General features: G+C 39.7%; 1 protein-coding gene across 1 annotated transcript in view; it reads right to left on the bottom strand.

Annotated features, from left to right (window-relative positions):
* The window catches only part of ELMOD1 (ELMO domain containing 1), a gene marked incomplete at its 5' end in the record, with an annotated part of 68,981 nt that extends 55,829 nt beyond the window's left edge, over positions 1-13,152 (bottom strand). The window contains one exon of the mRNA XM_079929381.1: positions 13,136-13,152. Within this exon, the coding sequence (XP_079785507.1) occupies positions 13,136-13,152 (17 nt within the window). The remainder of the gene's footprint in view (positions 1-13,135) is intronic.
* Between the last annotated feature and the right edge of the window lie 1,629 nt (positions 13,153-14,781).

Genomic DNA, 14,781 nt, shown 5'->3' with positions numbered 1-14,781 from the left:
CGTAAAATAGATAGCTAGTGGGAAGCAGCCGCATAGCACAGGGAGATCAGCTCGTTGCTGTGACCACCTAGAGGGGTGGGATAGGGAGGGCGGGAGGGAGGGAGACGCAAGACGGAAGAGATATGGCAACATATGTTTATGTATAACTGATTCACTTCGTTATAAAGCAGAAACTAACACACCATTGTAAAGCAATTATACTCCAATAAAGTTGTAAAATAAAACCAAGATTATTTCCCCACATTGAGCAGTGGTGAGGCAGTGTGGAGCCCCTGGTCTTTTCCATCATTCTTTTTTTTTTTTTTTTTTTGGTCACGTGGCATGTGGGATCTCAGTTCCCTGACCAGGGATCGAATCCACGCCCCCTGCAGTGAAAGCACAGAGTCCCAACCACTGGACCGCTTAGGAAATCCCCCCTTTTCCATCATTCTTTATTTGAAGAGATCATGCTGCTTTTCAAAGGTAGTGGGTATAAATCTATCATGGATAGATATTATTCCAAATTCTATTGCTATAGTAAAGGGCACTATTTTTAATTCCAGGGAAATTTCATATGAGGGATTAGAGAGCAATAGCTGACTGTGGTACAACTAAAATAATAAATAAATTAATGGTTTATCCTTTTCCTTTCAAAGAAAAGGAGACAAGTTTCTCTTAAATTATTAATGACATCACTATTCAAATAAAAATTTAATGATTAAATTCATATACTTTCCAAGATTTATTTTTAAAATTCAGATTTTTTTCTACTTGGATAATACATTTATTAGTTTATTTATAAGGGAAGCAGCAAACACATTATGCTTTGACATTTAAGAAGCATTTAGACAGGGGCAGTGACCAAGATGGTAGAGTAGGAAGACCCTGAGCTCACCTCCTCCCACAGCACACCAAAATTACAACTCTTTACAGAGCAACAACTGATAAGAAAGACCAGACGACTAGCAGAAAAAATCATCTACAACTAAAGATATAAAGAAGGAACCACAACAAGATGGGTAGAAGGGGCGGAGATGAGGTACAGTCAAGACTCCTGGGCAGGCTACCCACAAATGACAGAATAATCACAATTGCAGAGGGTCTCCCCAAGGAGCAAAGGGTCCAAGCACAGCATCAGGCTCCCCAGTCCAGGGGACCTGCACTGGGAAGATAAGCCTCCAGAAGGTTTAGGTTTGAAGACCAGTTGGGAGACCCAGAGTGTTGTGGGAAATAGAGACTTCACTCTTAAAGGGTGCACACAAAATCTCACACACTCTGGGAACCAGGGCAGAAGCAGTTATTTGAAAGGAGCCTAGGTCAGACACACCTGCCAGTCTTGGAGAGCCTCCTGGATAGGCAGGAAGCAACTGGAGCTCAACCTGGGGACACAGACACTGGCAGCAACAATTTTGGGGAGCGTGTTCTACCATAGGGACATTTGTGCTGACAAGTGCCATTTTGGAATCCTCCCTGGAGCTTATTAGCTCTGAGACCTGGCTCCACCCACAAGCCTGTCAGCACCAGTACTGGGATGCCTCAGGCCAAGCAACTAGCTGGGCAGGAACACAGTCCCACCTACCAACAGGACTACTGCTTTAAGAACCCCTAAGCCCACAGGCACCCTGAGGTATGGCCCTGTCCACCAGAGGGCCCAGGACCTGGTCTCATACACCAGGGCGCCGGCACTAGCCCTGGGACCCCAGGGCCTCAGCTCTACCCACCAGCAGGCCAACACCAGCTCTAGGACCCTAGGTCCTGCAGCCTGAAACCCCAGACCTGGCCTCAGCCAACCGAAGGGAGGCACCAGCCCTGGGATCCCCTGGACCTTGGCCCCACCCACCAGTGGGTGGATACCACTCCCAGGACCACCAAAGTCCCCCCACAGCCTACCATGTCAGAACCCAGCCAACCCACAAACAGGCCAACAACAGTTCTGGGACACCTTGGGCTCCTTAGCCAGTCACTCCAGGATCTAGCCCCACTCACCAGTGAGCCTATAATAGCTTTGGGATACCCAAGATCCTATAGCCAGCTGTGTCAGGAACCAGCCTCACCCAGTAGCATGCAGACACCACCCCAGGACCATCCCAGGCCCCAGATTTCCCCACCAGCAGGTCAACACCAGCACCAGGACCCCCAGGGCTGTGCAGCCAGAGAACCCAGGACCTGGCTCTGCCTACCCCAGGCTGACACCAGTTCTGAGACGCCTTGGACCCCTCAGCCAGCCATCCTGGGATGCAGCCCCACTCACCAATGGGCTGAAAGCATTTTGGGACACTCCAGGACATTCAATGAGATGCATCATGAACAGGCCCTGCCCACCAGCAGGCCAACACTTGATCCAAGACCCCCAGCCCCACAAACACTGGATCCCAGGTCCACCCACCAGTGCGCCAGCACTAGCCCCTGGACTCCCCAAGGCACTACACCCAGCTGCCTCATGACCCAACCCTGTCCACCAGCTGCCAGCAGCTTCTGCACAAAGCAGGTCTGGCAACCAAGTGACCAAGGCAGGGGATGGGGTGGGAACAGCCATGCCTACCAGACCATCCACAGTATTCAGCCCACCACAGTAGAAGGACCCACACAGTCCACATAGGGGGCACCCCAAGAGCATATAGCACTGGTGACGAGAGGTGAGTGTGCTGCTGGGACACATAAGACATCTTCTACAAAAGGCCACTTCTCCAAGGTTGGAAAACATAACCAACCTACAAAATATATAGAAATAAAAACAACAAATTAGGCAAAATGAGGTGACAGAGAAATATCTTCCAAACAAAGGAACAAGATAAAACCCAAGAACTAAGTGAAGCAGAGATAAACAATCTACCTGATAAAGAGTTCAAGGTAATGACTGTAAAGATGTTCAAAGAACGTGGTAGAAGATAGGATGAACAGATTGAGAAATTAGAAGTTTTTAACAAAGATTTAGAAAATACTAAGAAGGACCAAACAGATATGAAGAAATACAATAACTAAAATAAGAAATACACTAGAAGGAATCAATAGTAGCTTAGTTGATACACAGGAACAGATCAGCTAGCTGGAAACAGAGTAGTGGAAATCACTGAAGCTGAATAGAAAAAAGAAGAACAAAGAATAAAAAAATGAGGACAGGGCTTCCCTGGTGGCGCAGCGGTTGAGAGTCCGCCTGCCAATGCAGGGGACACGGGTTCGTGCCCCGGTCCGGGAGGATCCCACATGCCGCGGAGCGGCTGGGCCCGTGAGCCATGGCCGCTGAGCCTGCGCGTCCGGAGCCTGTGCCCCGCAATGGGAGAGGCCACAACAGTGAGAGGCCCGTGTACCGCAAAAAAAAAAAAAAAAAAAAAAATGAGGACAGTTTAAAAGACCTGTGTGACAACATCAAGCATACTAACATTCACATTATAGTGGTCCCAGAAGGAAAAAAGAGAGAGAAAGTGACAGAGAATATATTTGAAGATATAAAAGCTGAAAACTTCCCTAACCCGGGAAAGGAAATAGACATTCAGGTCAGAGGTAGGAGAGCTGGGAAGCCAATACTCAAGTTCCCAAAAAAATCTCTCATGGCAGGCTCTGGTGAGATCACCTACAGGAAATTGCCTAGAAAACTATTCAGGTTAACATATTTCAACAAGGGTGTGGAAACAATTTTTGTTTGTTTTTATGCAGGAAACAAAATAATTTAAAATACATGTATGTATAAACATACATGTACATGTGTATGTGTGTGTATATAGTGTGTATACATACCCATATATGTATGTATACATATGTATATTTATCTATGTATATACATACGTGGTGTGTATGTGTGTGTCCTAAAAAAGATAAAATATGGCTAAAAGTACCAGTCTACAGTGAGAGAGGTATTCAAACGTACCATAAATCTATCCCTTTTCAAGACTTTGCTTTTACATCTCATAAATAAGCTCAGTCAATGTCTCAAGCAATGATAGTCAAATTCTGGAATAACTACATGACCCTGCACCTTCAGCCCTTCAAATGCAGTGGAAATTACTTCGTGGTAAATGGAAATACTACTTGATTAAATAGGAAAGTGTCTGAAGTCTGACTTCAGGTCTAGCCTCAATTTGCCATTATGAGCTGTGTGACTGTGGACAAGCTACTTTGTTTCTCTGAGGCTCTGCCCTCTCATTTGTAAGCTGAAGGGAATGGACTAGATATCTGGCTCTAAGATAAGGCTAGACACATGTTGTAAGGGAAAAAGATTTTTTGTCTGACTCACCCTTCTCTTTAAGGTGTACATTAGGTCTGGGTGAAAGTGTTACCATGCTTCTGGGCTATTTTATACCATGCTTGCAAATGTGTCCAAGAGCTGCCCCCAACTTCATCTTTGCAACTTATCTTCTACTCTCCCTAAACGGGGTCTACAGCCAATAAACCTGGACCACCTGCTGCTTGTGGCAGCTGGTCACACTTTCTCGGGCTTTGTTCATAGGACCTTCTCCACCTGTTACATCCTCTGTCTCTTTCCTTCAACATCACCTCAGTGAAGACTTCCCTGAATAGTCCCGTCACAAAACAGCTGTAGCATGTCACCAATCACATTCCTTCTTATATCTTAATTTTGTATGCATGGCTTCATCTTGTTGCCAAGTGGTATGTTACTTTGGAGCAAAGGCCACCTCATATTCACTTCTGTATCACCCAGAACACCTCACAACAGGTACACAGTACCATGATGCAAAAATTATGAGAAAAAACTTTGAAGTCAGATAGGCCTGCATTCAAATATCTGTGTGCCCTTAGATGAGTTTCTTAACTTTGCTAAGCTTTTTGCCCTCTGCTGTAAATGGGGTATTAATTCCTATTTTATTACAATTGTTATGAAGAGAAAATAAAAATTTAAATGTGGCATAGTACTGGAATTATCACTAGTACTAAACGCTTTCTAAATGAATCAGTGGACCAAGATATTAATCAAGTGTGAATGACTTATAAAACCCCATTTACAGATTTTTTTTGCTAATTGGAAGCCTTTATTTACCTAATCACAGTAGTAAAATATTGTTTTCCCCTTTACTGTTTCACAGCCAGGACTTGGGTACAAGTCTGCGTTATATCTCAGTTTCTCCCATGGAGGTTTGAGTTTGGCAGATGGTTTCATATCCTCTCTTCTGCCTAAGGAAGGAAAGTATGCAGTGAATTCCATGGCCAAGAAACTGAGATCTTGAGGCTGAAATAGTTGGAAGCAATTATTTATATGGGGTGACTTATACCCTTTATTAGGAAAATTCAAAATTAATAATGTTTTGATGACCTTAAAAGCATTTAATTTCAATAACTAAATCCTAGCAAAGGAAAAGATCTTAATACAAGTGTTATGTTCTCTCTGTTATAAACATTAATTGAGTTGAAATTAATGAAATATATTAAACAAACTAAACTCTAAGCCTCAGTTCTATTTAGGGCTCAAAAAGTGTCCCCTCTTTTTCTGATCACACATAGACACACTTTCTTCTCAGTTTTATCCCTGTATTCTTTTAATGCAGATCACAGCTAAAGTCATACTGGGTGACTATGGGGTACTTATCCAATATCCCATATCTACTGTCAATTTAAAACACACCCTTCAGCTGGGTGTACTAATCCTGTAGCATTTATTTCTAATATCTTATGTAATGTTTTTTCTACTCCCTTAAGCTCTGAGTAGTTACACCATTAATATATGTGATGGTAGCAGGGAGTTAGAGAGAGAAGAGTATGGGTTCCATGTATCTTAAATGTGGATTAAAATCCATTTTTTCCCCACACCTCGTTTCTCTAAGATTAACTTTACTTCTTCTGAGGCTGTACATGGCCTCAGAAGTTGCTCATTCTAGAACAACTCAGAAATTGACAGATTAATCACTCCGTGGGCTTTTTAAATGTTGCTGATTCTTCTCAGTGAAAGTCAGCTCCTTATTCTGCATAATGTATTTGCTGAGCTCAGGAATTAACACCTGATTTGTTCAAGTTATGTTTATATAACCTCCTCTTTGGTTCGAATGAAAAGATTGCCAAATTGTGAGAATGGACTACAGGGAATAGAAGGCAATCTAAATTATCTGATAGTGCCTGTAATGCAGAATTATTACTCCTTGCCCTCTTATCCCTCCAATTACCACAAACATTAAGATAAAATGAATACACACAAGTTATAACAATAAAAAGAATTAAAAACAAAAATTAAAGCCAAAAGCAATAATCAACTAAGGAGAAACAATGATTGAGTTTTGGGACTTCTCTGGTGGTCCAGTGGTAGAGAATCCGCCTTCCAATGCAAGGGATGCGGGTTCAATCCCTGGTCAGGGAACTAAGATCCCACATGCTGCTGGGCAACTAAGCCACGTGCCACAACTACTGAGCTCGCACACCACAATGGAATGCTGCAACTAAGACCCGATGCAGCCAAAAAAATAATAATAATAAATAAATAAATATTTTTAAAAAATGATTGAGTTTCCTGTCAATATTTTGAAACCAATGGTCAATGAAAATCCTCAAGTTTCTTTCTTGATTTGTAATTTATTATGCTAGCTTCAGTTTCACACAAATTATCAATGTTAAGTAATATTTGTAAAACAAATGTATCAAGTTAAAAGAGAAAAATTTGTATCAGAACATATAACTGATAGGGATATGCCAGTTCCATTACCCTTGGTGCTGCTCTGTGTGAAATTAGAGTGGTAGATTTTGCACTATATCAGTTTTAAATCATCAAATACAAATTAATTTAAAAATATAATCTCTATTAAACATAGTGTTGCACCTATTCAATTTAACAAAAACTAACAGAAACAAATGTTACTATTTCTCCTAAAATGGCTGGTTTTGAGCCCACTCAAGTTTTTCTAAAACAAAAACACTGAAGAAGAAATTCAGTAGTACAAGTCTTGGGACAAACTTCATCACTACCACCTCCCCTATTACAAAAGGAGCTCCTGACTTCTAAGCTTCAGCTAACATTAAAGCTCTCTGTTAACACGATTCTACAGCTTAAAAACACCACGTTTAGGGCTTCCCTGGTGGTGCAGTGGTTGAGAGTCCGCCTGCCGATGCAGGGGACACGGGTTCGTGCCCCGGTCTGGGAAGATTCCACATGCTGCGGAGCATCTGGACCCGTGAGCCATGGCCGCTGAGCCTGCGCTTCTGGAGCCTGTGCTCCGCAACAGGAGAGGCCACAACAGTGACAGGCCCACGTACCACAAAAAAAATAAAAATGAAACACCACGTTTACACTCAAGGGGGATTTATAGATACCAACTTTTCATGAGTGTGTAAACAGATATGTTAATGTCATGGCAACCAAAAATGTATTGAGTTAAATACTTTGCTGGTAAATGACCTAGTGATTTTTCAAATACTATCTTTTTACACATCTGAGATAAACAAGCTGAGGAGTATACTGTATATTAAAACAAATGTTAATGCCTGTAAATGGTTTAATATTGACCTTCTGAGAGGTTTTCACAATTCTAAGATTGAATTGTGAAACACCAGTAGCTATACCAAACCATAGTGAATCCCACCCAAAATGACCTAGATGCTCCAGAAATAAAAATGCAATGAAAACCGTGGGAAAAAGAAAATCTTAAATTGCAGCCACTGAAAGAATTAAATCACATCCTAAAAGAAGTAAACCCACTAATTATTTTCTTAGAGAAAATAGCCAGAACAAGGGACCAGAATAGGCAACATAGGTAGGCCACCATCTTGCAGGAAAGAAACGCAATATTCTAGAAAGTGTGTCTTATTTTCTAACTTTCAGGACCAAATTAACTTTATTTTGTCATATTTTAATATAATGTAAAATTTCTCTGAGAATTTTATTTATAGAATTGTGAATGACAGTCAATACTCTTGAAAATAATTATAACTATAGGTCCAGCTAAATGGCTTTCAAAACAAAACATGATCACTCTAAAACACACAAACATATATGGTACCCTATACAGCAAAATCTTCAGGGAACCCAAAAATTAATGCAGAGCCAGAAGGGAGTGGCAGGACATACTGAAATTGATGAAGGAGAAAAACCTGCAACCAATATTACTCTACCCAGCAAGAATCTCATTCAGATTTGATGGAGAAATTAAAACCTTTACAGACAAGCAAAAGCTGAGAGAGTTCAGCACCACCAAACCAGCTTTACAACAAATGCTAAAGGAACTTCTCTAGACAAGAAACACAAGAGAAGGAAAAGACCTATAATAACGAACCCAAAACAATTTAGAAAATGGGAATAGGAACGTACATATCGATAATTACCTTAAATGTAAATGGACTAAATGCTCCCACCAAAAAGACACAGATTGGCTGAATGGATACAAAAAGAGGACCCTTATATATGCTGTCTACAAGAGTCCCACTTCATACCTAGAGACACATACAGACTGAAAGTAAGGGGATGGAAAAAGATATTCCATGCAAATGGAAACCAAAAGAAAGCTGCAGTAGCAATTCTCATATCAGACAAAATAGACTTCAAAATAAAGACTATTAGAAGAGAAAAAGAAGGACACTACATAATGATTAAGGGATCGATCCAAGAAGATAAAACAATTGTAAATATTTATGCACCCAACATAGGAACACCTCAATACATGAGGCAAATACTAACAGCCATAAAAGGGGAAATTGACAGTAACACATTCATAGTAGGGGACTCTAACACCCCACTTTCACCAATGGACAGATCATCCAAAATGAAAATAAATAAGGAAACACAAGTTTTAAATGATACATTAAACAAGATGGACTTAATTGATATTTATAGGACACTCTATCCAAAAACAACAGAATACACATTTTTTTCAAGTGCTCATGAAACATTCTCCAGGATAGATCATATCTTGGGTCACAAATCAAGCCTTGGTAAATATAAGAAAATTGAAATTGTATTAAGTATCTTTTCCGACCACAACGCCATGAGACTAGATATCAATTACAGGAAAAGATCTGTAAAAAATACAAACACATGGAGGCTAAACAATACACTACATAATAACGAAGTGATCACTGAAGAAATCAAAGAGGAAATAAAAAAATACCTAGAAACAAATGAAAATGGGGACACAACGACCCAAAACCTACGGGATGCAGCAAAAGCAGTTCTAAGGGGGAAGTTTATAGCATTACAAGCCCACCTTAAGAAGCAGGAAACATCTCGAATAAACAACCTAACCTTGCACCTCAAGCAATTAGAGAAAGAAGAACAAAAAAACCTCAAAGCTAGCAGAAGGAAAGAAATCATAAAAATCAGATCAGAAATAAATGAAAAAGAAATGAAGGAAACAATAGCAAAGATCAATAAAACTAAAAGCTTGTTCTTTGAGAAGATAAACAAAATAGATAAACCATTAGCCAGACTCATCAAGTAAAAAAGGGAGAACACTCAAATCAATAGAATTAGAAATGAAAAAGAAGAAGTAACAACTGACACTACAGAAATAAAAAAGATCATGAGAGATTACTACAAGCAACTATATGCCAATAAAATGGACAATCTTACTACAAGAAACTCTATGCCAATAAAATGGACAATCTGGAAGAAATGGACAAATTCTTAGAAATGCACAACCTGCCAAGTCTGAATCAGGAATAGAAAATATGAACAGACCAATCACAAGCACTGAAATTGAAACTGTGATTAAAAATCTTCCAACAAACAAAAGCCCAGGACCTGATTGCTTCACAGGCGAATTCTATCAAACATTTAGAGAAGAGCTAACACCTATCCTTCTCAAACTCTTCCAAAATATAGCAGAGGGAGGAACACTCCCAATTCATTCTATGAGGCCACCATCACCTTGATACCAAAACCAGACAAGGATGTCACAAAGAAAGAAAACTACAGGCAAATATCACTGATGAACATAGATGCAAAAATCCTCAACAAAATACTAGCAAACAGAATCCAACAGCACATTAAAAGGATCATACACCATGATCAAGGGGGGTTTATTCCAGGAATGCAAGGATTCTTCAATATACGCAAATCTATCAATGTGATAAACCATATTAACAAATTGAAGGAGAAAAACCATTTGATCATCTCAATAGATGCAGAGAAAGATTTTGACAAAATTCAACACCCATTTATGATAAAAACCCTGCAGAAAGTAGGCATAGAGGGAACTTTCCTCAACATAATAAAGGCCATATATGACAAGCCCACAGCCAACATCATCCTCAATGGTGAAAAACTGAAAGCATTTCCACTAAGATCAGGAAAAAGACAAGGTAGCCCACTCTCACCACTCTTATTCAACATAGTTTTGGAAGTTTTAGCCACAGCAATCAGAGAAGAAAAGGAAATAAAAGGAATCCAAATCGGAAAAGAAGAAGTAAAGCTGTCACTGTTTGCAATTGACATGATACTATACATAGAGAATCCTAAAGATGCTACCAGAAAACTACTAGAGCTAATCAATGAATTTGGTAAAGTAGCAGGATACAAAATTAATGCACAGAAATCTCTGGCATTCCTATATACTAATGATGAAAAATCTGAAAGTGAAATCAAGAAAACACTCCCATTTACCACTGCAACAAAAAGAATAAAATATCTAGGAATAAACCTACCTAAGGAGACAAAAGACCTGTATGCAGAAAATTATAAGACACTGATGAAAGAAATTAAAGATGATACAAATAGATAGAGAGATATACCATGTTCTTGGATTGGAAGAATCAACATTGTGAGAATGACTCTACTACCCAAAGCAATCTATAGATTCAATGCAATCCCTATCAAACTACCACTGGCATTTTTCACAGAACTAGAACAAAAAATTTTGCAATTTGTATGGAAAAACAAAAGACCCCGAATAGCCAAAGCAATCTTGAGAACAAAAAACGGAGCTGGAGGAATCAGGCTCCCTGACTTCAGACTATACTACAAAGCTACAGTAATCAAGACAGTATGGTACTGGCACAAAAACAGAAAGATAGATCAATGGAAGAGGATAGAAATCCCAGAGATAAACCCACGCACATATGGACACCTTATCTTTGATAAAGGTGGCAGGGATGTACACTGGAGAAAGGACAGCCTCTTCAATAAGTGGTGCTGGGAAAACTGGACAGGTACATGTAAAAGTATGAGATTAGATCACTCCCTAACACCATACACAAAAATAAGCTCAAAATGGATTAAAGACCTAAATGTAAGGCTAGAAACTATCAAACTCTTAGAGGAAAACATAGGCAGAACACTCTATGACATAAATCACAGCAAGATCCTTTTTGACCCACCTCCTGGAGTAATGGAAATAAAAACAGAAATAAACAAATGAGACCTAATGAAACGTCAAAGCTTTTGCACAGCAAAGGAAACCTTAAACAGGACCAAAAGACAACCCTCAGAATGGGAGAAAATATTTGCAAATGAAGCAACTGACAAAGGATTAATTTCCAAAATTTACAAGCAGCTCATGCAGCTCAATAACAAAAAACCAAACAACCCAATCCAAAAATGGGCAGAAGACCTAAATAGACATTTCTCGAAAGAAGATATACAGACTGCCAACAAACACATGAAAGAATGTTCAACATCATTAATCATTAGAGAAATGCAAATCAAAACTACAATGAGATATCGTCTCACACCAGTCAGAATGGCCATCATCAAAAAATCTAGAAACAATAAATGCTGGAGAGGGTGTGGAGAAAAGGGAACACTGTTGCACTGCTGGTGGGAATGTGAATTGGTTCAGCCACTATGGAGAACAGTATGGAGGTTCCTTAAAAAACTACAAATAGAACTACCATATGACCCAGCAATCCCACTACTGGGCATATACCCTGAGAAAACCAAAATTCAAAAAGAGTCATGTACCAAAATGTTCATTGCAGCTCTATTTACAATAGCCCGGAGATGGAAACAACCTAAGTGTCCATCATCGGATGAATGGATAAAGAAGATGTGGCACATATATACAATGGAATATTACTCAGCCATAAAAAGAAACGAAATTGAGCTATTTGTAATGAGGTGGATAGACCTAGAGTCTGTCATACAGAGTGAAGTAAGTCAGAAAGAGAAAGACAAATACCGTATGCTAACACATATATATGGAATTTAAGAAAAAAAAAGTCATGAAGAACCTAGGGGTAAGACAGGAATAAAGACACAGACCTACTGGAGAACAGACTTGAGGATATGGGGAGGGGGAACGGTGAGCTGTGACAGGGCGAGAGAGAGGCATGGAATATATACACTAACAAACGTAAGGTAGATAGCTAGTGGGAAGCAGCCGCATGGCAGAGAGATATCGGCTGGGTGCTTTCTGACCGCCTGGAGGGGTGGGGTAGGGAGGGTGGGAGGGAGGGAGATGCAAGAGGGAAGAGATATGGGAACATATGTATATGTATAACTGATTCACTTTGTTATAAAGCAGAAACTAACACACCATTGTAAAGCAATTATACCCCAATAAAGATGTTAAAAAAAAATTAATGCAGATTTAAGAGGCATCACTGAGGCAGGAAAAGCTAAAGCTTAGAACATATTTTTCACCAAAAAAGAACATTTGAAAATGCCTGTATGGGTTGGCCAGCCAACCAAAATCTACTTTTTTTTTTTTTTTGCGGTACGCGGGCCTCTCACTGCTGTGGCCTCTCCCGTTGCGGATCACAGGCTCCGGACGCGCTGGCTCAACGGCCATGGCTCATGGGCCCAGCCTCTCCGCGGCATGTGGGATCTTCCCGGACCGGGGCACGAACCCGTGTCCCCTGCATCCGCAGGCGGACTCTCAACCACTGCGCCACTAGGGAAGCCCCAAAATCTACTTTTAAAATTACTTTTTTTAGGAAAATGATTCTACACAAATTATATTGATTTCTTGAGTACTAACGCCTCAAACCTGAACCTTGGGGCTTTAGAAACACAAGGCATCAAAGCGTGTCTGCCCCATGGTTTTGTGCCTATATTCTTTTATAATCTCTTGTAATCTCCTACTTGTAAGTGCTCTCTCTTAGCATCAGTATGGGTATAGAGTTGGCAGAGAAACCTTATGTCCAAATTGTTCTTAGCCAAAATACAATGTTATTTTATGCAGTCCTAGAGAACTGGTTATACGATCACAAATGGTGAACAGAAATATACTAATTGTTAAGGAAGTTTCTCCATTTCAGAGTGCTCATCCAGGAAACCATAAATACTTACCTCAGGAAGTGCTTCATTGTGCCTGTTTTGATTATCCAGGTGTTATACAAATGGTTCTCAAGTAATTGCTTCCAAATTTGCCTTTGTCAAAGTAAATGTAAGCTGTGGAAGAAATTAGATATATTTACTGTTAATGGAGCTGGAAATCCCACCCCCAAATTTCTGCTTACCTTAGTAAGCAGATAAGGTGCTATGCACCCAGAACTTTACCAGCTGAACTGCCCACACTGCAATACAATTCAATGGATGGCAATTATAGCTAAAGCCTTTCACTTTATAATTACACAATTAGTCTCTTATTTTAAGTCACTTGCTGGAGAAATTGTTTGTTTCACGAGCAATCCCTTCAATAGTAAACTTTGCCTCTATTTTGGATACTGTTCCTATATTTTGAAGAACAGTATTTGTATGAAAGACATAAATGAAGAACCATTAAATTAACTATTCTGCTTTCCATATAGCAAATGTTCTTAAATCTGGCAGCCTCGACCTTCCAGAAGTACAACTCAAAAAATAACTAAAAGCAACTGGTAATGTCTCTAAGCTAAAAAATAGCTGATAAAGAGCAAGTACTCCAAACAAATGAATGATATGCCCCCGGCCCCATTTTGGGGGGCTCCGTGAATGAAACAGTGAAATTATATAATTGTTTAGCACATTTCAGTTTACAATATACTTTCACAAAATCCACTATATCAAGTTATTGGTCTTCCAACAAGGAAGGACACCAGAAGCTGCCTACAAAGCAGCAAATTAGTATGAGATGTGAAGAAACAGACTAGAGAAGAGAGAGTGGCTGGAAGAAATAGCAGAATGAAGTTACCTCATGAGAGAGAGACAAATGGAATGCTAGCTACAACAACAAGGTAAGGTACTAAATGTGTGGACAAATGGCTTATGGCAGAGACACAATTACCCACTAGAACAGCCCAGGGAATACGGAAACTCGGCCTAAACAAAAGCCAGTCTTTTCGCTTTTTTAAAAAATTGAGGTATAGATGACTTACAATATTACATAAGTTTCAGATGTACAACATAGTGATTCACAATTTTTAAAGGTTGTACTCCATTTATACTTATTGTAAAATATTGGATATATTCCCTGTTCTATACAATATATCCTTGTAGCTTATTTATTATATATATAGTAGTTTGTATCTCTTAATCCCCTACTTGTCTCTTGCCCCTCCCCCATCCCTCACCCCACTGGTAACCACTAGCTGGTTCTCTAGATCTGTGAGTCTGTTTCTTTTTGCTATACTTACGAGTTTTTTTTTTTAGCTTCCATATATAAGTGATATCATGCATTATGTTATTCTCTGACTTATTTCGCTTAGCATAATACCCTTCAAGTCCATCCATGTTGTTGCAAATAGCAAAATCTTGTTCTTTTTTATGGCTGAGTAGTATTCCATTGTGTATATATACCACATCCTTTTTACCCACTCATCTGTTGATGGACACTTTAGTTGCTTCCATATCTTGGCAACTGTAAATAATGCTGCTATGATATTGGGGTGCATGTATCTTTTAATGTTTTCATTTTGGGGGGGAAACATACCCAGGAGTGGAATTGCTGGCTCATATGGTAGTAATATTTTTATTGTTTTGAGAAAGTGCTATACTGTTTTCCACACTGGCTACAC

Source organism: Stenella coeruleoalba (genome assembly GCF_951394435.1).
Source record: "Stenella coeruleoalba genome assembly, chromosome: 8".
Classification (NCBI taxonomy): Eukaryota; Metazoa; Chordata; class Mammalia; order Artiodactyla; family Delphinidae; genus Stenella; species Stenella coeruleoalba.
Note: the sequence above shows the minus strand (reverse complement) of the source record. Positions and strands in the feature narration are given on the sequence as shown.